The sequence below is a fragment of the Macrotis lagotis genome, chromosome 7 (genome assembly GCF_037893015.1).
Source record: "Macrotis lagotis isolate mMagLag1 chromosome 7, bilby.v1.9.chrom.fasta, whole genome shotgun sequence".
In the NCBI taxonomy this organism is placed as follows: domain Eukaryota; kingdom Metazoa; phylum Chordata; class Mammalia; order Peramelemorphia; family Peramelidae; genus Macrotis; species Macrotis lagotis.
This window is the reverse complement of record NC_133664.1, coordinates 97,540,814-97,566,900: the sequence shown is the minus strand read 5'-3', so window position 1 is coordinate 97,566,900 and position 26,087 is coordinate 97,540,814. Positions and strand designations below refer to the sequence as shown.

At 36.4% G+C, this 26,087-nt stretch overlaps 1 protein-coding gene and 1 long non-coding RNA gene across 2 annotated transcripts in view; one reads left to right on the top strand and one right to left on the bottom strand.

Moving 5' to 3' along the window:
- The window catches only part of LOC141492801 (uncharacterized), a 153,270-nt gene extending 134,890 nt beyond the window's left edge, over positions 1 to 18,380 (bottom strand). Inside the window, exon 1 of the long non-coding RNA XR_012470049.1 lies at positions 18,125 to 18,380. This is a non-coding gene — a long non-coding RNA (uncharacterized LOC141492801). The remainder of the gene's footprint in view (positions 1 to 18,124) is intronic.
- The window catches only part of CNTNAP2 (contactin associated protein 2), a 2,968,630-nt gene extending 2,945,378 nt beyond the window's left edge, over positions 1 to 23,252 (top strand). The window contains exons 23-24 of the mRNA XM_074193472.1: positions 20,263 to 20,337; positions 22,589 to 23,252. Of these exons, the coding sequence (XP_074049573.1) occupies positions 20,263 to 20,337; positions 22,589 to 22,788 (275 nt within the window). The 3' untranslated portion in view covers positions 22,789 to 23,252. The remainder of the gene's footprint in view (positions 1 to 20,262; positions 20,338 to 22,588) is intronic.
- The last annotated feature ends 2,835 nt before the right edge of the window (positions 23,253 to 26,087 follow it).

Here is a 26,087-nt window from a genome sequence, read left to right as displayed (position 1 = left end):
TCCAAATTGATTTAGTTTAGCAGTTAGGACTAACTCTTCCTAAAGAAGGGAACATAATTCTCCAAACTAAAAATAGATCATAGGAGCAGCTAGGTGGCATAATGGATACAGCACCAGCCCTGGAGTCAGGAGAACCTGAGTTCAAATACGTCGTCAGACACTTAATAATTACCTAGCTGTGTGACCTTGGGCAAGTCACTTAACCCCATTGCCTTGCCAAAAAAAAAGAGAGTAAAAATAAATCATAGAGATTGCTACTAACTGATAAAAAGTTAATCCTTTTCATTATAAATATATACATATATATATATATCACTTTTATCATACATATAGTATTACTAGTATCATATAAATATAAAAGCACTATAGATGACCCAGAGCAAGGGGAGAGGGAAAGAGGTTAACTTCCTCCCTTTAAGGCATAAATATGAAGGACTGTACACTTTCCATTCAGAGAGGTTCTGCACCTTTGTTAATACCAGTATGATGACCATAGGGTGGGTGTGACCCTGCCAGAATCCAGAACCCTAGGAGACAAACCAAATCACCCCCTTACTATTTATAGTTCTAATTATTCCTCTTTGCAAATAAAAAAGCTAAGAATCAGAGAGGTGAATTTCATTCATTCATTCATTGGATTTACTCTAATTGCATGCTGGCTCGGTAGAAAATTCACTTGCTGACCATCCCCTTAACATCTGAGTGAACTTAGTCAATCCATTTAACCTCTAGGGATAGCAGGTTTTCATTTGTGAAATAAGGCATTGATGGGTTTCTAAGGTCCCTTCTGCTCAGGCTGAAAATTCAGATTGAACTAGATAGCGTCAAGACCACGATGTGATTCTAAGTCTGCTACTTTCAAGCAAAGTATTTTTCTCTCTCTTTTTTTCTCTTTTTCTTATAATCTCTCTTTTTTTTTTTTAACTTAAACAATACATTTTCTTCAGGTTAGGGATATGTTAACTATCCTCTAATATGTTTTACCATCTTCTGTCACTTAAAAAAAAAGGAAATAAATCATGGGAAAAGCTATATAATCTGCATAAATACAAAATTCTTGATAGGAAAATATCCCTTTCCAGGTTTCAGGCTATTTATTGACAGTATCAAAGTTCTGATAATATGAAAGGAAAAGAATTTTTACTTTAAACTAAAAATAGATAATTATTTTTTCTTAAGGATCTCTATAGGATCATAAATTATTGATTTTTAGATTTACAAATGAGAAGGATCATAGAGGTCATTGAGTCCAGATCCTTCATTTTACAGATGAGGAAACTGAGGCACGGAGAGGTTGAGTGATTTGACCAGGACCAAAAACTCTTGTCAGGGCAGATTTGAATTCATCTTCCTGACTTCAAATTGAATACTCTATTTGTTACACCATGTAGCTCCCTTAAATTAATGTCACCATCCAGACACCTCCTTTCTGAACAGCACTAAAAATTATCATGAGCAAAGAATAATTGGCCTCCCAGGGTGATTTCTGATGGCCTTTAGTCATTTCATCTAAGAGCAGAGCAAGTTGTCTTTTGAAATTCTATTTTGCCAAAGGATAATTGAAATACAGAAAAGTTCAAAAGATGGCTAGTATATTCATTAGATGGATTTCTTGTTCAGTTTTCTAAAGTCTGACCAAGTTGGCTACTTAACATTTTCTGTAAATGTAACTGAAAAGAGCATTTCACAAGTAAGTGCCCCATTGCTTATATGTCAAGAGACTTAAAATACACAGAGAATTAATTTTTTAAAAGCACTTTGGGCTTCCTCATATTCCCTGGTGAATGCACCACAGAGAAGACCCAATATCATCCTATCATCAATGTAAGATTTAAGGACACTCTCCTTTGGTCACAGTGACCTTCTTCATCTAATGGATTCTTAAAAACCAGTCATGAACAGAGCCAGTGTCAACCCTTACCTGCAAGAAAACAATCATCTTTAAAAACTCACAGAACCAACTCACAGACAGGAGGCTGTCATAGGATGAGGATGCCATACCCCAAATCTGAGGATAAAATTGTCTTCAAATTGAAATATAGATGATGCAGTTGAAGATGAAAAGATTCATAAAATTGCTATATTATTCATCTGTCTATCCTGGAAGAAGCTTGATGATTAAAGAGAACATCCACTTAAGACTCAAAAGTATCCAACTGCTTTAGAGATAACCTATAAATTTATACTGATAGAGTAAAAGGAGACCCTTTTATGCTCCTCAGTTTCCTTAAACCATTTAAGTACAACTTTTTCCTGCTGACAAACAGTTCCATTCATCTCCCATAAAGATAATAGGATGACAAGAATATTGGTGTATACCTTACCCCCAAGCTGTGAATTCTGAAAGTTTAAGCATTTCCAGAGAGTCATATAATGCTCCATGGAATTCCAGTGATCCTCTTGCAAGAAAAGAGTCTGAGAATGAAAAGAATAGCGCCCTTGGAGAGATTGTGGTTCTGAGACCATCTCAGACCCTAGAAGCAACCCTTGAGACAACACGAAATAATTTAGGGGAAATCATTACAAATGAATAGATCTGATTTTATCACCAAGGTGGTTTTCTCTTCTAACTGACACAACTTTTTCCTTAATCACATTCTCCTTGGAAACTGAAGACAATTTTCAGCAAGGGAAATTTATTCATAGTACCTGACTCTTGGTCCATTGCCTCCAATACCAAGAAATATAAATATATTTGGAAATTATAGCAATATAAATATTCAGTTACCAATCCATTATTTGCAGGTTTTTGGTTTAATTCAAATATATCAACAATCTAGTCAATTATCTAATCAATTATTTTTTCTATTTATTATTTATCTATATATGTGTATATATTATATATATACATACATACATACTATCTCCCCCCCAATAGAATGTAATTAATTTCTCTGGCATATAATAGTTGTTTAATAACAGCCTTTTGAATGACTAATCAATTTGAGTGTTTCTTTCAATGATTTCAATCATAACCTATCCATGTCTACCTCTCTTGCACTGCCCTTGCCTAAGTCCTATCATTAGTTCATCACTGGTTCTATTCTATGTCCTGAAAAGAATGAATGCATGCAATTTCAACTCATATTTTTAAATGACTAAATAATAATACATTCTACTAAGTGGAATGTTTCCAATAAAACCATTTCAGGGTTAATATTCCTAGTGAAGTCCTCTCAGAGTTAAGAAATATTAAAGAAAGAACAAATTATTATTCTTAAACTATTTCTAGAAGAAAGTCCCTTGTATTCCAAACAGGTGGCTCATGCTCCTAACTTTTGATAAGACTAGTTTTACTGACTACTAGAAGGATAGTAGATTTTTTCCCATGAGAAAAACCCTGCATTTCAAAGAAACTCGTAAGGCTCCTCTTGTTTGACGATAAGTAGACAAGTTACATCACTTAAGATAGTTATAATCCTGAAGGTTATTCTCACCATCTGGATGGTGAGGTAATATTTTATGAAAACTTTTCATTCTTTTCTTTATTTCTGGGGTATATTTTCACAAGAAGAATGTAACTCTGAAGACTAACCAGATGAAATCTACAGAGAGGGACGATAGGGAGAAGGAGGGGATCGCATTAGGCCATATAATCTTGCTTGGCTGTCAATTCGGGACAGCTCTTTGATCTTTATGACCTTTGTGAGACTTGGAGTGTACCCTTTTCTAGAGAAAAGCCAAAATAAACTTTTTTTTTTTTTTTGCTCAGAAGAGTCTCTACATTTTTAATCGGATTTTTATCCCACATACAGCACTGTGTCTATCCCTCCAACTTTACATTTACATTAGAAAGTAAAGGAGTCAGCCTTGGGTATTGAACCCTTCCTGTCATCATCCCAGCACTGTAGTTTTGTCTCTCCATTCCAGCCAAGAGAACTTTGAATCTTGTTCTTAAGACTAAAATGTTCATTTCCCCCCCACCTCTTTCTCCTAGTTGCTAAAATCCCATTTGGGACAACTCTGCAGTCCCCCAACCACCCTATTCTTTGGCTTCCCAGATTTACAGATTTACAGTATACAAGTGTAGTCACACATACATCTTCTATTATCTCCATCATTTCCTGGCATCATCACCTTTTTAGACACTTTTCTAGACAATATCATCAATCTTTCTGTAGCCCCTAATAGGAATCCCTCCCAGTATATACTATGGGCTCTTGAATAGGCTCCTGATTTTAATCTTCCGATCACGTTTAGCCAATTAGGAAGCACCTCAGTATCAGAATAGGGTTTTGCTCAGTAATTCATATGACTAATTGGTAACTTAGGTAATGAATTTTCTTTCTTCCTAACAAAGGAGTAAAAAAAGCAAATCAAAACAAGGGGAAGATGACAGGAAACAGCAGTAGTGACTTGAAGAGATAACCTTGGTTTGAGCTCGGTTGAGTTGTAGCCTCTGCCTTACCTTCCTTCACACCACTTGCTCCAGGTATAATTTGAGCTACATAGCCAAGCACAAAAATTCTCCTTACTGCTTTGTTTAGATTCCAGTTCTTGGTTTAGTGCCTGTCATGTAGAAGGCTCTTAATTAATGTTGGTTGATTGACTGATGTCTAAACTAAATTATACTTAGACACAACCAGAAATTTTTCCCCCTTAGTGTGCTTTAAATTTTTTCCCCATCCTGAGGTAAAAACATGAGCATTCATTATAGAAATTTTGTGAAAAATCTCATTCCCAACATGAAGACAAAAATCAAATCCAAGTTCACCCAAATCATTAAATAATCATCAGTTCTATGTGATATGACTACTACTGCTACTACTACTATTACCAGGGTCTGACAAATTGCCCATATTGTTATATCAATATGGATATATGTTGCTGAATGAGAAAACCTATATAACACATATTCATGAATCTCTGTCCACTAAATAGTTGATTGAAAAGGTTGTCCTTTTGCTACTGAGACAAAAGAGAGCTGGATCTGGAGTCAGAAAGAGCTGAGTTCAATCTAGCCTCAGATACTTAATAGCAGTATGACCTTGGATGAGCCATTGAACTCCTCTGTTTGCCTCAGTTTCCTCAATATAAATGAAGATCACAGTGATAACTATTTCCCAGAGTTATTTGTGAAGATCTAAGTGCTTAGCATAGTGGCTGGCACATAGTTCTATATAACTGCTTATTCTCTTCCCCACCCACCCATCTCTGTACTTATTCAAGCTAAGACTTGAATTCCTGTAAAAGTTAAATTATCCTTAATAGCATTCAGTATTTTTTTAAAAATGCTCAGTTCATGGTTGGTGGGGAGAAGTGAAGGTTATGGAAAGGGAAGATGGGGAGTAGCATTAGAGACATACGGAAAAGCTTTTTGTTACAGATTATTTCTACAGTTGGTATCTTGACTTTGAACTATAAAATAAGAATATTTGGAAAACTCCAAGTGAGTGGAGATCAGCTTTGAAGTGCTGTAGATTTTTTTTGTGAATTATCATATCATAGCTATTGTGTTATCATGATTATTCAGGAAAAGATCCCTGCTCCTTCTCAAGTGATTCTGGGGAAGTCAGGTACTGTAACAGCTAAGGTGTCCACACTGAACTGACTTTGCACCCCATCACCTTAGTGTCCCCTTTATCTCCAGCTCCAGCAGCCAAGAAATAGAGGATCTCTACCCAGCACAATGAAAAATTAAAATATACAGTCCTTCAGTATCACAAACAATGAGAAGTAGCCCAGGGTAATAGATAGAGAGCCAAGCCTGGAGTCAGATCCTGTGCCAAGACACCTCCTGGCTGTGTGCCTCTGGGGAAGTGGCTTCATCTCTCAGTACCCCCATCCAATTCACTAAAACTCTGTTGCAGAGCACACATTAACAGAGGGAATTCTTCACAAGTAAACTCTGTACTCCAGAGAAATCATAAGTCTGATCAAAAACAAAAATCAACAGCAATAAAAATATTTATTTTTTTTAAAATCAAGGTTTCTTTAAAATAGATCTTATCTTGTCTGGGTTTTTTTTTCAAAAATCATTTCATTCAAAAGAAAGTACTGAGCTCACAATTTTTAAAATTAGTTGATTTGCTTCTCAGGGGTCCTCTTAATATTGATCAACCATACTCACATTTTAAAAGTCATTCCCTCTAAACCTGGACAAGTGAAGAATTATAATTAGAAAAGCTGAGGCCTGCTTTTGTTACAGGCCCTACATCAGGGGAGGAATATGGTGAGAACTGCACCTTCACAGGCATCCCAGAATGCAAATAATTGCAAGGACACAAATGATTCATCAGAAATAGAGTCAGGGCTCTCAGAGGAAATCATTCCAATTCTCCCACATTCTCCATGTTTTTGAAATCAAAGACTGTGGAACCATCAGTAAGCTGAGAAAAACCACTCCAAAATCAGTTTTGGAATCTATCTTATTTCCCAGTGCCCATCCTCTCCTTGCAACAACAGAAAAGAAAAATTAGAACTCTGTGAGGAACAAAGAGGAAAGGGAAAAAAACAGAAGAAATAAAGTATAGAGTATCTCCCCAAAGGTCATAGAATTCATTACTATCATACCTGTATGGTCCTTTCTCTTGCTAATTCCAATGCCTGGCTCTAAATTGAAAGTGACAGGTCATGTTAGGGGAATGCTGCTATTACTGGACACAATCTGGAAAAAGATGTGAGGGCAAGTAAAGCTTTCTGGATGTAGTGGAATGTGTTTTCTTTTCTTTTTTCTTTTTAAATTTATTTTTTTGAATTTTACAATTTTTCCCCCTAATCTCACTCCCCCCCACACACACACACAGAAGACAGTCTGTTAGCCTTTACATTGTTGGAATATGTTTTCTAAAATACTTGCTGTCTTTCTAGTTGAGGACTTTTCCATTTCTTCTTCCCCCTTACCTTTAAGATACATTTTTAAAGCATAAATTGCCATTTGCTTTTATTTTGTTTCACTAAGGAAATGCTGAGGTTAAATGCATAAAGACATTTTTTGTTGCTTTTTGTTTGTTTTTTGGGGGGGAAGGCAATGGGGTTAAGTGACTTGCCCAAGGTCACACAGCTAAACTATTATTAAATGTCTGAGGTCAAATCTGAGCTCAGGTTCTCCTGACTCAGAACAGGTGCTCTACCCACTATGCCACCTAGCTGCCCCTAAAGACATATATTTTTCAATGTGGCCAATGTGGGAATTTGTTTTTCAATACTGTACATATGATGAGGAATTTATTTTTTATTGTGTTGTATATTTAGGGGGAAGCAATGAGAGGGTGAAATAAAAAGGAAAAAAAAGAAAAAGAAATCTAGTGTAAAAGGTAATATGACATAATGGCTTTCTAGCTGACCTAGAAGTTAGAGAATCTGAATTTAAGCTATGTTACTCTGGGTAAGTCATTTAATGCTTTGGTACTTTAGACAATTCCCAGAAGTGTTAAGTTACATGGTTCTGATCTGGATTTAAAAGAGATGCTATCCTTACCTAATGTTCTCAAGTCTGGTCCCCCCCAAAAAAAATAGTGATCTAAAGGGCTAATCAATCCATCAGTGTCTATATTTCAGACAGACTCTGCTAAAAGTCATTGAGTTGGTCTCAGAATTGAACAGAAGGAGGAGAAATGGTTCCTTTTGTCCCAGAAACAAAAGTCTATCATTTTAATACCACTATTCTTGTTGGAACCATGTGGCTGTGAGTCATGGAGCACAAGAAGTCTCCAAATAATTACAAGGTTGACTCAGCAGGCAGCAGAGAGCTACCAGACAGGTAGGTATGTATGCATAGGCTGCAGAGGAGGTCATCCAGGAAACATGTCCTTTATAGCTCTTAATTTTAATTCTTTGAAAGAGAAGCTGGACTAGTGGCAAGGATAAGAGATAACAGATAACAGATACACTGTTCATAAACTCCACTTCTATCAACCAGTTAAAGACCTTCACAGTTTAACCTCATTCTCTCTTTTCAATCTCATTGGACTTCCTTCTCCCATCTGTACTCTGCACTCCAGCCTAACTGGCCTTCTCTATGTTCCTCTTAGACTCTTAAAGTATTTATAACATCCTCTAAATTCCTACATCCTTATCTTTGCATCGACTGCCCTCATACCAGTGCCCTCTCCCCTTATTTTTAGCCCCGATGAACCTCTCTCCCTTTAAGATTCAGCTCAAGTACCATTTTCTACAAGAAACTTTTCTTTCCCACTTACCCCCAATAGTGGTTCCTTCCATTCTAAACCACCTTGTAATTTTATTAGCATAAATGCACTTGATATTTATGCTTTATGCATATTTCATATGAAATATTTCATATTTCATACATATTCATTGGTGTCTTCCACATTGGAATGTAAGATCCTGGCATCATGTCATTCTTTGAAGTTAGATTGCCAAAGTCTGGCACACAACAGGAGCTTCAGAAGTGCCTCTGTATATTGAAGGAATGATATTTGAGAAAATGAGCAGCACCCTCCCCAGCTTTCTGAGTAAATCCACTGGCATATTTGTGGGAAGACATGTGCAAGAGTTGCCCAGGAGAAGAGAACCTTCATTTCTCACCTGCATCCTAAACTTTTTTTGCCTGTGCTGTTGAACCTAGTCCTTCATCCTCCCCCCCGCCTTTTTCAGCTTCCTTCTATCTATGTCATCTGCCCCTATTAGAACATAAACTCCCCGAGCCCAGGACCTTCTTTTTGCTTGTTTGTTCCCTCCAGCTCTTAGCAGAGGCCTAGCCGTAGTAAGAAATGGTTGTTGACTTGAGGAGAAGAAAACATGGGTGAGCTGTGATCTACAAAGTGGAATCATCCATGTTGCTGAGATCAAAACTCTATTTTAAGTAGAGTATTCAGGAAGGGAAAGAGTACGTCTGAAAATTTCAGCAAAGGAGATTCAGCCTTAAGGAATCAAGATAAAGCCTATAAGAGTATATTTCTTGGATCTTCCTTCAGCAAATTTCTACATTACTCCTTGACAATTCTCAGTTATAGGCATAAGACAATGGTCTGGATTGGGGAGTCAGACAACAGTCCTTTACTAAGCACAGACTGTGTTCACATACTGTGCTAAGTACTGATAATATAAAAAAAAAAAAACAAAGCAAAGTCATGTTTCTTGTCCTCAGAGCTGCACAATGTAACAATGTCTGAACATTAGGAGACCGGATTTCTAGACCCAATTCTACCAAAAACTATATGAATTTGGACAGGTTATTTAAGTTCTCTGGGTCTTCATTTTTTCATCTATAAAATTAGAGGACTGAACTCAGGTCCCTTCTAGCACTAATAGTTTCTAATCTGCAAGGCAGCTAGATGGTGCATTAGATGGAACACCAGCACAGGAGTCAGGAGGACCTGAATTCAAATCTCAACCCAGTTAATTGATCCTTGCTAGCTGTGAGAACTTGAGCAAGTCACTTAATCTGATTGCCTCTCATCCATCTCCTGCTTCTTATCTGGCCACTGGACCAGATGGCTCCAGAGAAGAAAGTAAGGCTGGTGATTTATCACAGTAGTCCCCTCACTCAAATCCAATTTGCTTGCTTGTCATCACATTACTTCCCTGATGTCATGGTCCTCTCTGAGAACAAAGGACAAACATCATCAATTTACAATCTATAAATAGGGTTATATGGGAACTTACTTCTTTTGACTTACAGTTGTTCAAGCTTTCTGATATGTAAATGCTCACATTGAAAAATTGAAAACCTGTAAGTCAATAGGAGCAAACTCCTGTATAACCCTATTTATAGAGTATAAATTGATGATGAGAGTTTATTGTTTTGTTGACCATCTATACTTAAGAAAGTGATAGAGAAAATGTTAACCATGCAGATTAAATTTTAAAATATCATACTTTGTTGGGGGGCCTGGTCATTAAACATTTACCAGAACATCCCCATTTTTAAATGTCTACAACTTTTCCACCTAGCATCCTTCTCTATAGATTTTAAAACCAATTCTTGACCAAATCAAAAAAAAAACAAGTGACTTCCCCAACTTAGAAATAATAAGATGGCATGGATATGCCTTATATTGTATATTGTAGTTGTCCAGTAGCTTCATCTGATTATCTTTTTTATCTCTAAAGTCTGAGATTATTGCTAGTAAGTCAATACTGATGAAAACACTTATCTGCATTTATTAGCAAAGATCAAGACTAAGAATGACAGTATAACTACAGAACAAATATGTATTGTTTCCTGAATGGAGTTGTGAGAAGCCAAAAAAATTAACCAAGAGACTAAATAAAATATAACTCTCTGAATAGAATGGAATAAACCAGCCAGCTCATCGAGTTGTCTTATGATTAATAACCACTGCTAGTCTCAAAGAACACATTCTCTTTTCCATTCCCTTTCCACTGATATTCATCTTCTCTGGACCCACATAGATGACCTTCCTCAAGTAAGAGTAGAGCTAGATTTCCTCTCTTCATATTCTCATTCATTTCATCTTCTACTTTGGCATCTCAGGGAAAAATTACTTAAGGCTTTGATTTGGGCTCCATCAAAAATCTCTCTAAGATTAAGAATAGGAAGGTACTCATTCTGCAAAATAAATCAGATATGTTATTTCCTATATACAAAAGAAATGCTAAAGAACACAAAAGATTCACAGCATGTATTAATAACTTTTAGATATCAATTATTAAAATACTAATATTTTCTATCTCAATGAGCAACTTAAAACAGCATTGCTATAATGCTGAAGTTTTGCATCATAAACATCAAGCAGTCTATGGGTTACTGAAATGGCATCCTATGTTTCATCTCCACAGTACTATGCAGACAACTCCTGGTGTATGTCTTTTACCTATCCCCTGGTTAATCCTCTGACTGATCATTTTCTCCTATGAGAGCTCTCTACACTGCCATTCCACTCTAGGCAATGGATCCAGGACCTCAAAAAATTTTAAATTCAAATGATCACCTCCAAAGCCAAACGTGTCTCCTTGAGAAAGAATTTCAGTAAATTAATCTGGAAAGGACACACAAAGTAGAAAAGATGATCCAGGAAGCCAGGCAAATGGTAGAAAAGAAACAGCTCTATCTCAACCTTCACTAAAAGTCTCAAAGTTATATTGTTCCACATAGTGCTAAGAAATAGGTTCAGGTTTGAACTTATTTCTATCATTTATACTGAAAAACATTTATTTTTCTCTGAGACTCAAGACCAAATAATTAGTTCACCGAGACAAAAAACTTGTTTGGTAAAACAACAAGTTTCCTTCTCTCACTGGTAATTTATTTCTGGTACTTCCAAACTTGTGAAGGGTCCAGCCCAACCAACTTCTATTTGGAGTATTCTTGGCAAAGATACTGAAGTAATTTCCCATTTCCTTCTCCAGTTCAATTTACAGACAAGGAAACTAAGTCAAAAAAAGTTGAGTGACTTGCACATGGTCACACAGTCAGTAAATGTCTAAGAACAGATTTGAATCCAGGAAAATGAGATTTCTTGATTTAAGGTCAATGCTCTATCCAAATTCCTCTCAACAACTTAATACGTTGCTATCTTTCTCTCTTAGGATGTAAATTCCTTGAGTGCAGCATCTGCCTCTCATATTGCTTGGACTGTAATCCCAGCACTTAGTGTAGTACTTTGCCACATCCCTTTCCCCATCCCCATAAAGCACATCTTCTTAAGTACATATAGCCAGAAACCAAGTTATAATCTAGTCTCCATTTACAATCCAACTCTGGCTGATTGGTCAGTTCTTCAGAAACAAAGGGGAACACAATAGTGGGAAAGAAAAGATGTGGAAAGGTCAATTTATCTTATTCGCATTGTATCTAATTCCAGATTTCTTAAGTTTGAGAACATACATGTGTGAAAACATACATACACACACACACAAACACACATACACAAATATCCTTGGAAAGAAATCCAATCTGTATCTAGTTTTCAAGGTTTTCAATTTTACTCTTATTGATATCTAAATGCAAACAGTGGAGATTTTTAGTGATAACTGCTATTTTGTTTTTTAAAAAGCTAATAATTAGATTTTGGTGATTAAATGATAGTTTGAAGCAGGTTTTGTTTAGTTACCATTAAGGGAAAAGACAATTTGTAGATAAGTTTTTAAAATATTTTATATTTTACTATCTATAAAATTCACAATTTGGAAGAAGATAAAAATAAGGCATATACAGAACTTTCAAAAGCCAAAAAAGGATGATAGAGTAGAAGAGCTCAGTTTAACATAAGGTAAAACCTTCTTGAAACTTCTAAAAGAGGAAGAGGCTAGTTATTTCATAAGATACCAAAGTCCTTGTCACTGAATAACTTGGTGAGTACTTGATACAAATGTTGAAATTCTTGTTAAAGGTCCAATAGAGGATCTCTACAGTCCCAACTCCAAAATACTATGTATGATCTATGTATGTCTCAATCAAGAGTCAGAAATGGATTTTCCAAACAAGACATTTGATCATACAAGTCAAGGTTGGACTTTCCTTTGACAGAGAAACTGAATTATGGACTTGACCTTCCAGACAAATACAGACACATCATACAATAGAACTTTCATCAAAGACTAGAAGAGGCACAATATTTGAAGTCAGAATATATGGTATTACATCCCACCTCTGTCAAGATATCATCTTCAGCTAGCTGCTTAACTGTACCAAGACCTCTATTTCTTAACATTAACTATAAAGGGGATTGGTTGATCTCATAAGGATCCCTAAATTCTTATGATCCTAAGATGAAATGATAAATAAGATCTGCAGTTTGGGTGGTTTTTTTTAAAGATTTTCATCTTACTGCAGTAGATGCTAAAGATAGAACAGTTTATGCAGAAAAACCCTAAGGGAGATAGGTGCAGTATCCATCTAAGCTGACCCATTACAATTGATAACTGATACTCTTGGGGCATTGCACATTGTTCAGATATTAAATATTAAATAGTATATGTTCTCTCATATTTTCTTGATGCTTGTTTTGGCTTTTATTTACTTTATAAAGCAAGTTAAACACAGAAATCTTATACATTTTAAAGATTTATACAACAAATAAGAAAAGTGTCTCAACACAAGGACACACAGAAAATCCATTTCCTTTCCTTCAATGAAAAATTGTTTTCATTTTTCCTCTTTATAGTCAAAATAAGACAAAAAGGAACAAGGGAATTCAAGTTGGTCGGTTCACAGATTCATTTGTACAGAGTGTCCCAAACGTCTTGGTTTGGTTTTAAGCTTTGATGAAGCTGCACTATAATAAGCCTTCTATAATATGGACCTGCTTAAGACTTTTTCCTGTGATTTTTTTTACATTCTCCAAAACAAAAAAATATTCAGTATATATATATATATATATATATATATATATATATATGTATATATATATATATATATATATAATACAGACCCATTAGAGTAATTATTATTGGGATACTCCAGGTCTCTGGCTATCTGGGATATTTATGGGACTCCATAGAGTAGAATGTAGACAAAGTGACACCTTACTTCCACCAAGTAAAAGTGAACTTTTGTTATGGAAAATGAGCTATTCACCCAGCTTCCAAAAAACTAGCCTTGCTCTCATTCACCTCCCTATTCTGTATAAAACCAAGGTGACTTCAAATGCCACTATCTGACTAGATGAACAACTCAAGAGAGCAAATGCTATTGGTTGGGGCAACAGTTCAATGCTATAATGAGAACATTTAATCATCTTGATAATCTGATTGAGCTCATTTTAAATAGTTCCCCAAAGAACTTGTAGGAGCAATTTGTACTTCATGCTGATTTGTTTTTCTGTATTTAGCAATAGATGGAAGAAACTCTTACTCTTTCTCTTTAATCTGCCACCATTGATAGTTTGAGATTGATATTTCACTTTGAAAACTTTCATAGATCTTATTTCTTTGCTTTTAAAAAAAATTCCTAATAATAGTGATGTATTTTGTGGATCATATTAAGCTCTATAGGGTCAAAACCTCCTCACAGGCTTTCCATGGAAAACAGAATAAAAGAAGAGCAAGTATGCTTCCACATGAATGAACATGGATTTAATGAATGTATGTGACTGGTTTTAAAATATGTAGGGTCTTCCAGACTTTGTTGAGGCTCTTTGTATGCAGACTCAGAGAGGCATCAAGACCATTACCTGGCCAATGGCACTCAATCAATAATAATGATTGGGTACTAACTCTTGGAAAAGACAAAAGAAAGACTAGACACAGAATCTTCTGTCCTCTAGAGTGATGGAAGAGCTAAGTCAAGCACATATGAAAAAAAAAAGGTCAGTGAGCACACAATAGAGAATACATAAAATAAGTCTATACACTTTTATATACCTCAATATATGTGTGTGAATTCAATGAGTTGGGTAAAGTTCTAGCTAAGAATTCAAACACCAAGGACATTTGAAGAACAGAAGACTGTCTTCCAGAGTTCAACCTGAATCCTAGAGTGTTTTGGGGGGAAAAGAGTTAGGACACAGAAGAAAGAAACTAAGCACTTAGATGAAAAAGCTGTTCCCTCTTCCTAATTCCCCAACTTCTCCTCTGGACTCAAAAATTGGATTCAAGCTCTGCCTACACCACTTACTAGCTGTAAGACAAAGAACAAGTCATATCTCTTTTGGAACCTCAGTTTCCACTCCCTTAAAGGTGAGGGGGTTTTGATTATAAGATCTCTAAGGTCCTTTCCAAATCAGAGATTCTATATTTCTAAAAACATTGTCAGTAACAGAGAAAGTACTGCTAAAGTAGAATCATTTGACATCTATTTGTCATAACACCATCTGTTTTATCTATCAGTGTATTCTAGGTTGAGTGGTAGGAAGTAAGAATCCACACACATTTTAAGAACAGACAAGTGACAGATAAAAAGGATGAGGGGCTAATCATTTTTAAATAGGAAATTCTTCCTGGATTCCATAGAACCAATGTGTGCATCTTTTGACAGGTGGCCAAGCAGTTGAGAAAATGTCAATGTGTCCTCTGTATTCACTTGGTTCATTTCAAAAGCAGCAGCATTACAGTGGAAAGATGCCACTAGACCATGTGTCTCAAGTTCCTATCCTATCTCTGCAACTACCTAGTAATGTGATCTTAGGCAAGTCCCTCAATCTAGTCTGGTCTCTGTCTCCCCTTCTGTCAAATTAAGAATGGGTTCAGTGACTTCTGGGTTGCTTCCCAAATTTAACAATCTTTGATTCTTATGATTTTTTTAGGGAAAAAAATTCTAGCTTTAAAAGTTGTACCAAAATTACAGCTTTTGTTATAAGATACTGCACATACTCCTCTAACCTTCGAAAAGATTGCTTGAAAACAAATCAAACAAATAGAGAACATATTCTCTTCCTCCAGAGCTCTCATTAAAACTAGGGAAATAAAACAAAGGCATGTAAAAGTATAATATTGCCAGGTAAAAAAAATGTTAAATCCTGGATCAAATAAGAATGGTGATAGAACCTCCTGTGGTTGATTGTCTTTTGTCCTTGAAGAAAACCATGACATCATGTAGGTGACGTCACAACATGCAGGTAGCTTGGATTTAAGTGAAGGAGGGCTGTATAAAGTCCCCAGCCTCACTTTGTCCTCCAGACTCCACTGGCCAACTAAGGATCATGATGATTGGAGATGATCTAGTATGCAGTAGAATACCTTTTTCAAGCCAAGGTCATTAACAGGTCTCAATCTGACTGAGGCAATACCTACTGGATGATTAGGGCTAAGTAAGAAAGTAGAATGTCAAAGGAGGGAGGGATCATTTCCAGCTGGGGCAGTCAAAGAAGACATCACACAGAGTAAGAGGCCTAAGCTAGGCCTTGAAGGACCTTAGAATTTGACTGGGTGATGTGGAAAGAGGAAATTATAAGTTGTGTTCAGAGGAATATTATATGGGCTGGAACTGATCAGTAAATATTTATTAAGTTCCTCCTAGGCAAGCACCTTGACACAGAGCACTGTTACTGGAATCTGGGGATCTGGGTTCAAATTCTTCCTCTGCTACTAGCTGCCTCTGTGACCTTAGACAAGTAATTGTCTAAGTAACTATTTTTAAAAAATGGATTGGGTCAGACTTTGATTTACATCTGTATTCCTATGGCACATGTGCTAATAATCATACTGAGCCCTGGAAATATTCTAAGGCAAAATAAGCCAATACCAAGGAATTTATATTTTTCCCAAGGAAACATAACACTCACATAAATAAAGATCTACAAAAGGGAAATCACAATAATTAGGGAACCTAGGCACTAAGTAGTAGAAGATAAAACTTCTAGTATTATGTGAGAAGGGAATGGGATTAAATGGTTCTTCTTGTTGGAATGTTTGGACACTCCTATAAAAATGTTAAGCCAATGGAAATTCAGACTGGGCCTCAGAAATTTCAAAGTCTAATTTCCTCAAGCAACTAAAATGAAATAAAAATAAGCATCTAACCTTAATAAACTAATAAATTAAGAGAAATTTCACTATATATCATGGGATAAATTTTTAAGGAAAAAAAACTTTGATCTCTGAAATTCTCCTTGGCACTGTGAAAATTGATATTTACTAAGTTTATTGTTCTTCTAGATCATTTGGGAGCAAATGATGTTTTATACATTGCCTCCCAGTGGTAAGATGGTAAAATACAAAAATGGGCAACAACTCATAAACAAATATTATCTGAAGCCAAATTTATTGAGATGAAATTTTAGAGTATAGTCTACTATTCTTTAGTTTCAAATTGATGGCAATGTGGCTACCAGAAAACAGTCACTTCTGATTTGGGGTTTTTTCCTCCAGGCTGGACTCTCTAACTTTGGGTTGGGACTGATCTCAGTCAATATAAGTTCTAAAACCTAGAACACAGTTCCCCATAGTTCACAGCAACCTAATAATGGGGCCCTGGACTTTCTTCATATACAGGAAGTAGCACAAATATTGGGAACAGTCAGTGCAAAGGTATACAGGTAGGAAATGGACTGTCTTATATGAGAAAGTTTGATGAATGCTTGTAGGTTGATTGGTTACTAGATAATTGATTAATGCAAGATTTACTTCAATCCTTCATTATGAAGATCAGGAGGTAGAATGAATGAATGAATGAGCATTAATAAGGCACTGCCTTTGTATCCTAATGCTCATGGAACCTCTCCATCTAACTCACAGTCAAAACCTTCCATTATGTACATGTGAGCATGTAACATCCTCAGAGTCAAGTTCATTGATAAAACCATATCCCTCTGTCATTGAACAGTTCTCAGGGATTTCAGAGATGAGAAGGTTCTTTCCTGGTCTTCAGAAGCTATAGTTACCATCTATAGAGGCAGTTGCCTGGTTCCATTTCCAAAAGGATTGTTTCTATGTATGATGACTATAGGAACTGGGCTGGAAGTAGGGCTCATTGTCTGGGAGAGCACTATCATCCTGAAATGCTTGGACTTACTGCCCTTATTAGCAGCTGGAAAGTGACCTGTGATAGTAAAGATGGAGAGCCTCTTCTCAACAACATTTGTCCTGAACCTTTTTGTGAATCTCTGGGAAACAGTCTAGAAACAGGAGCAAGTGGGTAAATGAGCAATTCCACATTTCTAAAGTTCATGGTCCTGGGTTGTCTCCACATGGATCTAAGGAAAAGTGGGAATCAAAGGAGTAATAATATTTTGACCTGACTGGCCTTTTCAATACAGAATTTTTATTTATAAACTTAATAATCGCTCACATACATTTAGTCAATTAAGAGTCAAACCCCTTGTAAACCACTGCATATACATCTTTGAAACAAAAAAAAAAGTTCAAAGCTAGAAAAAATGTCTGGGGATTTCTTTACCATAAGGAAATAATTAAAAATCTTAAACTTTTGCACACTATTTGCAAGTTGCAAAGTCACCATCTTATATTCATGACTTTTTTTCTTAACTTTAAAAACCCAACTGTAGCTGAATATTAGAACAGAAACAATAACTAGTGTTAACTATGCTAAGAAGTTCATAGACCTTCATTCCTTCCTTCACTACTGACATTATGATAATGAATTTTCAAGCCCCATTAAGAGGTTGACACTAAACACTATTTCTGGAATGATGCTTATTCTCTTTATAAGTGTCTCTTTTGAAATAGTCTTTTCTTTCTTGAACTGGATCAAATTCCACCAGTTTTTCCTACTATATTTCTTCAGTTTCCTCTGCTTCCTTTCTGACCCCCATCCCTCAGCTTGCTTTTATTTTTCAGCCTGCCTGATTTTCCTGACCTGTTGGTGACAGTTGATTGATAATTGATGGTAAGAGGGATGGAAGTCGCTTTCTCCACAAATATTATTCCCCTAGATGTTGGCTGCAAGGATCAGGATGGAATCAAGACTGGTGGTTTGGAGAGCATAGCTATGGCTTAGATTCTTTTGCATATCTCCTCTTCTGTGGCAGTTGGTCAGCAGTTGATATTGGTAGTGATAGGGATAGCAGGCATTCCCCTCCACAAGGCTTGTCCTCTTCAGTGAGTCTGCATGTCTGACTACAAATAGAAAAGTTGAAAAGATTTTAAAAAGCTAAACTATTACTGTTTGTTAGACAACATCTGAAGTAATGTGTCATGTAATAAATGCTACTTTAAAAAAAATTGACTGATTGGAGAGCATTGAGAAGAATGAAGAGAGAGAGCCTGAAATCAAGTAATCTAATGAATGATTAAGGATATCACTATTTAGCTTGGGAAAGAGGCTGCCACATAGTGTAAACAATGATGTGCTTATAATCTCCTATTTACTTGCTGTATGGCTTTGACCATCCTACTATACCTCTTGGGGTCTCATTTCTTCATTTGTAAAGATGAAGAGATTAGTTTAGATGCTCAATCATGTTTTCTATTTCCAAAAGTCTGTGAATTTTGAAGGACATGATAGTTGTATGTAATTGTTAGAAAAATACTGTGGAAGAGTGAAATAGATGCGTTTTAAGTTATTCTGGAGACCAAACCTATAGTCAATCAATCAATAAACATTTAAGTCCCTACTAGGCACCAGTCAGATATGCACAAAGAGGCAAAAATCAGCCTCTGCCCTCAAGGTGCTCACAGTCTAATCTACAGGAGGTACACAGAGACTCAAGGGGTCAATATGATTCTCCCCCCCTCAAAAAAAGTGTATTAACCTCCTTGGTTGTCCACACTGCATGTGTAGAATACAAAGATAAGAAAAATAATCTTTACCTAGAAGGAGATTACACCATAAAGAGGGAAAGGAAAAAGATAAATATGTGCACATAGAAGTGTTTATACAGGAGTGTGCTGGGGCAAAGGAAGAGATGACCAGGTGTTCTGTGTTGTAATGAATGTTCCCTTCATTGACAGTGGCACCTTAGCTAAGCCTTGAAGGAAGACAAGGCTTATTGGGATGGTTCTCTCCAGATCTGAGGAATAGCACATACCTAGAGATGGGTTAGATCATGTAAAAGAGAATAAAATGAAGAAAGTCTTGAAAGGTACATTGGAGATTAATTTTAGAAGGCCTTAATTGTCAGACTAAAGAGTTCATATTATTGGAAAGCCATTGGAGGACTCCATTCCAACAAAGGCATTGATATTGGATTAGGTGGATTTGCAATAAAATGACTTAAGATTGTGAAACTTGAACTTGACTGCATAGAAAGTGTATATTTGAATTACTATAGTCAAAAAAAGGCAAAGAATTCATAGAGGACTCAGGGGAGCAATTTGAACAAAAGTGCAGGGATAAATATGACTGTGGGGTAGCTTAAGAATGGTAGAAGCTATTCCTATGCCTGAAACATAGGTATCATGCTGATTGATTGTTGTCCTTCAGTCTCAAAGAAGACCAAAATAGCATCACTGTTAGGGTCCAAGGTTCTGTGTGTCCAACTGTGACCAGTCAAACTAATATGAACACAGAAGGTTCTATCACCAATTGGGCACAAATAGCCCATATGAACATTTGGAGTGGAGATGTCTCTAAAGTTGCACATCTCATTCTTTTGAGCTACTGTAATTCTGCTTTGCACATAGAGCGCAGCACCTTCTTTGATACAGAAATCTCATGTTGGACAGAAGTATCACATTGGCAAGTAGTAGAAGATAAGAGTGGAAAGAAAGATTGAGACCAGTTTTACAAAGAAATCTGTGTGATGGGGAAGCTAGATGGCTCAGTGGATAGAGCATCGGCCCTAGAATCAGGAGTACCTGAATTCAAATGTGACCTGAGACACTTAATAATTGCCTAGTTGTATGCCCAAGGGCAAGTCACTCTTAACCTCGTTGCCTTAAATAAATGAAATTTTTTAAAAAAGAAATCTGTGTGCTAATTATGAGTCTGTTGGAAGATTTTTCTTCCTGGCTTATAGTTAAACTTGATTTTGTCTTTTTTTTTTCCTTTTACAGCCAGTGCTGACTTTCCATACAATGCAGGACAAGCTATAAGGGATGGAGTTAACAGAAATTCAGCAATTATTGGAGGTAGGTCAGCATGTTGGACAATCTCACAACTATCTCCTCGACAATTAAGATAGAGACTAATGATGCCCCATTTGGAGTCAGGAAGACTTGCATCTAAACCCCAATTCTCACACTTTTCAGCTGTGTGACCACAAACAAGGTTCTTAACCTCTCTGAACTTTGGATAGTCCTCTAAAATCAATCTACTAAATTCAGTCAACACAAGTAATACTTTTCACTGGTTGACCCACATAGAATAATGGTTTCATTCCTTTTTGACCAGAATAAGGGGTGAGGATAGTTTTAAATGTTTAAGTTAATTTTGAACATTATGGAATGTAAATACATGATAAGAAAACATTAACAGTAGCATGTATACACACCTATTCTAACCCTTCAGGAGTGACTCTCCTTTCCATAGAACACAAGGAAAAATAGAAGAAACCTTTTGCATTAGAAGTTATTGTGGGTCACCTAGGTAGTGCAGGAAATAGAGCCCTGGCCCTGGAGTCAGGAGGACCTGATTTCAAATCCAGCTTCAGACACTTAAAAATTACCTGTGTGATCTCAGGCAAGTCACTTAACCCCAATGCCTTGCAAAAAAAAAAAGTCAATGTTATGGAAAATTTTACAACTTTCAAATATGCTAGTTTAACAGAAGCTTAAAATAAGTCATCCCTAAAACAATTATTTTCTGCCTTTGACTTGCAGGTTGGTTTGATTCTCTTGAATCAGGTTTCCACATGCAGTTACTTGCCGGTAGCCCCATCCATCCTCCAGACCCAGAAAATAGTTTTCCTCCATTTCAGTTTATCAGCTTTCCCCAAGAGGAAGTCACATATAGATTAAGGATGTCTTCAAAAGTTAATAATAATAATGTTTGCCCTTCATTTTCAAAGAAGACCATGACATCAGGGAGGTGATGTCATGACAAGCACATGAATTGGATTTCAGTGAGTTGGGGCTGAACTAAGTCACCAGTCTCACTTTCTCTTCCAGAGCCATCTGAGTCCAGTGACCAGAGATGATTCAGGATGACTGGAGATGGCCCTGGATGTGAGGCAATCAGGGTTAAGTGATTTACCCAAGGTCACACAGCTAGTAAGTGGCAAGTGTCTAAGGTTGGAGTCAAACTCCTATCTTCCTGAATCCAAGGCCAGTGCTCTATCCACTGCACCACCTAGCTACCCTAGGCCCTTACAAATTTATCTTGTTTTGAGATATCAGGATATTTAAATTGCCTTGCATCAAGACAGCTGGATGGTACAGTGGATAAACCACTGAGATTAAAGTCAAGCAGCCTTGAGTTCCAATTTGACCTCAGGAACTTATTAACTAGGTGACCTAGGCAAGTCACTTAACCTCTGTCTGACTTAGTTTCACCGTTTCTAAAATGGACATAATTTTAGCAATTTACCTACAATAATTATTATGAGAATAAAACAAAATAATATTCATAAAACATTTGGCTAACCTTAAAGGGTTATATAAATCTAAGCTATTATTATCATACCACTAGGAATAAATCCCCCCCAAACCCTTCCTATAAAGATATTCTGTTCTCTGGGGATGTTTACTGGATCAAGGTTATTACCCTCTCTTTAGCCAATTAACTTCTGCATGATCAGAAATTTTCTTTTTAATTTTCCTAATTAAGGGGCGGCTAGGTGGCATAGTGGATAAAGCACCGGCCCTGGCGTCACCGGGGTTCAAATCCGGTCTCAGATACTTAATAATTACCTAGCTGTGTGGCCTTGGGCAAGCCACTTAACCTCGTTTGCCTTGCAAATACCTAAAAAAAGAAAATTTCCTAATTAAAAGGTAGAAACTCTGTGAGGAATGTATATGAAAGCATGATCTTTTTTGGGTGATGTCTCAGTTATACCAAATAGTATTGACTTTGACTCTCTGTACACTAAATAAAATCCAATAAAGACAGAAGACAAGGTACATAAGAGAAAGAGTACTGAATTGGTAGTCTGGGTCAAATCATAAGTTCGCTTCTTACTACCCATATAACCGTGAACAAAGTCACTTCATCTCTCTAGGCCTCAAAGTGTTGGTTTTTTGAGGGATTTTTCTTTTTTTGGTAATGTGAGGTGGTTGGATTCTATGCTCTCTAAGATTCAGTCTAGCTCTAAATCTGTGATCCTGAAATAATTTTTTTTGAGGTGGAGTGGGGAGAAGTTAGGACAGAGAAGATGGATGGGCTAGGAGGAATAGAGAATGTTTAGGTTTATATAACCTTTGATACCCTTTTCCTTTCCACCAGGGGTCATTGCTGTGGTGATCTTCACCATCCTCTGCACCTTAGTGTTCCTCATTCGCTACATGTTCCGTCACAAGGGCACCTACCACACTAATGAAGCCAAGGGAGCAGAGTCTGCTGAGAGCGCCGATGCCGCCATCATGAACCACGACCCAAATTTCACGGAGACTATTGATGAGAGCAAAAAAGAGTGGCTTATTTGAGGGAGAGAGCTAGGGTTTGCCAATGGGGTGGGGGGGAGGGGAGAGGGAAGGAAAGACGGGGTAAGCAAAGATGAGGGCACAAGGGGGACCTCAAAGATAGGGGGAAGCACTCTGCTTTGGATTCTTGAGCACATCTTTAAAAGATCAGCACAACTCGGGGAAGCAAGGGACAGAAAAAAATCCTTGGGACTGGAAAACAAAAAGGTGTTTGAAAATGAGAACTTTTTAATATTCATTCACAGCTCTGTCTCTCCTTCTGTATCCAAACAAAACAATGAGAAAAAAAATGCTTTTAGAGTTTCCACATTGGTTAAAATCAGTAATTCCTGTCTTTTTTTGTGTGTGTTTAGAGGTGTTCTAAATACCAGTGGCAACAGGGCCCATTTTCTACATTTTTAGGAGCCCTTAGAATTTGGATATTTCTGTCTTGAGAACAACTGACAAATATATATATGTATATGGCCTCCAATGATTCTTTTTTTAACTTATAGTCAATTCTTAATGGGTTATTGTTGTATCTAGAGCTTGTTTATATCACATTTCATTTGGCGTCTTGTAAATTGGGAGTTGGGAGGAAGAAGAAAGGGGTATAAGGAAACAACTCACTTTTTTCCATTGTCCACAGGGCCATTGACCTGTGCCTACATTTTGAGGCTCTCATGTGACACAGGCTATTGAAGGACAAGACTGTATAATACTTAGCAGTGATGTAAAAACCAGATTATCATTATTACTACTGTTGGGGGGAGGGATATATTCTGAATTCTGAAAAGTTATTTTGATTTTTTCATTAAGCTCTGAGAAATAATATTGTTCCAAGTACATAGTCTTAGCTCTATTTTGTTTTTTTCTCTCTCTGGCTACAGTCTTATGAATTTATCTTCCACTCTTCCTGTGATACATTGGCATATTCTGTACGTAGGCATAAGCATCACTGTAGGGAATTAGAGCCAGATGCTGTGGTTTGTTTGCTTCTATTTCTTTTATAGACAGTAGTAAAGGTAGCAACCTTGTCCTGTTGCATAATGAATGTATAGAGTAGGTCACTTTCCTTAACATGCCCTTCTTCTTTTGAAGTCTCCGGTTTCACTCTCTTTGCAATGAACACCTGCCCAGATGGATATGCCCTTCCAATATTCAACCTCCTAGATTCTGGTTCCTTTTTGATATGAGAGTGAGCCAGTCATTGAAGTGAATTTAAGCACATCTTAAAAATTCTTTGTTTCAGAATTATGAACCAACAGATGACTAACTTTATCTTGGGGGGAAAAAGTGAGCACTGTATATTCATGGTAAGGAAGATGTGGTGAGTGCATTTAGGGTTAAAATAATGTCTATGAAAATTCACTTCAGTAATTTACTCACTTCCATAAGAATCATTTGAAAAACACCATCTTCTTTTTAAGGTCATCCAAGTATGCCTTTTTCTTCTAGGGAAAATGGTCCTTTTCTGCAGAAAAGTTAATTAATAAAAAGCTATTTTAATTTTTTAAAAAGTCATCCAAGTAGTCTTCCGGCCAAAGTAAACACACTGTCCAGTGGTTAATTCAGTAATCCTGCAGGTTCCGATACAATCGAACTTTGCATTGTCACAAATGCAGCAGCTGGGAGTTCCCATCCATAGGCTTAATGGATAATGATTGGGAATGAAGTATCAAAGCTAGTTGATTAAAAGAAGAGATTGGCTAGAACTAGTTACTTTTCTGCCTGATAAAATGAACCCTTTGCAGAAGTTGTATAGCAAATTATAATTGCATATTTTGACTAAGACAATTATCATTCATCTAAAAAGCAGAGTCATTTCTTTACAAAGACTGACACAAAAGTTATTTCCAGAATTATATCCCTACATCTAGGATCATTCTGACATATCCCTCTCCCAAACAGACTCTGCTAATGAATATACTTCAAATGTGAACCACTTAACCTGCTCACTGTTTTTCTCTCCTTCCTAAAAGGGGATTATAAAAAAGGCAGAGAAGTAAAAGATGCTGTTGTTCTGTATTGAAAATGCATATTGAAAGGAATTTTGGAAATGGTCCCATCACAATTTTTTTTCAGGATACTGAGGTGCTCATGAATTCTAAGGTGATTATGACCATATCTTGGATGATTGGATTCATTTTATCAAGAGATAATGATCTAAGGTGAAAGAACATACAAGAATATATATGTTCTATGTACTAAAGGTTGCATTTCAAGGGATTAAGTATTGGAATGCAACCACTTAGAATCTATGTGAACTTTAAATTTGAGGAAACATTGAATGAAAAAAAAACTTTTAAGGGAATATTAGTTCAATTTCAAGTTGCTTCCCTAAGGTACTATCAAGTCTGTAAACTAAGATTTCACATTATTCACATAATAATCATATTTCAATGCAATGAGGATGACTATTTTTCAATACTCTTTAAAGATATATATCTCCCTACCATTTTGGACTCTCTTACTAGGTCCCTTTTAATCAGGAAAACCACATTTTAAAAAAAAAGTTTTATTTTACAAGTATTTTAAAATTTGACCTATTTTAAAAGTATTATTTTGCTGATGACAATGTCAGATAGGGCCCTTCATGTGAAAAATATTTACAGCATCTTCTTAACTCTATTCATCATTCACCTTTCACTCAATCTCATCTCATTAGGTTTCTCTCTGGGAAGATGTGCTCATAGAAAGACCTAAATCAGCATTAAATACCAAAATCATTTTCTCATTTCCCTTGACCTCTAAGAATCTCCTCCTGATATCAGCAGGTAGAAAAGATAATTCCACTAATATCTCCAGATATTTTGACCCAGAGGAATTGTCATACATCTAATATGAACAGGAGGTGAGTTCACCTTTTTTTCCCAAAAGAATTATAAATGTATCCAAAATACAATTCTTGTATTTAAGGAATTGATAATCTAATTGATGATCCAGGACAAACCCATAAGATGAGCAACTCTGCAAAGTTAATATAATAGGTAAATGCCAAATGAATGGTTATTAAAAAAATATCCTTGGTTTCTCAAGGTTGTGGAGTTGAGAACTCCCAAATGTTTTCTAAAGCCCCATTGTCAATGAATTCCCCATTAGCAATGTGCTGATTAGGAGGGACCCTTGAAAAATAGGGCCCATTTCTATACCTAACCTCACCTTACCATTTTATAAACCACAAAACTCACTAATATAGGAAAGGTCCCCAGCTGATGAAATCAAGTGGGTTTTTTTTTTTTCATCATTTCGCCTAAGAATACCAAGGCAGGAAGCAAAGAGACTATTTAAAGATTTCAGAAAGGGGGAGAAGTAGTCGTTTT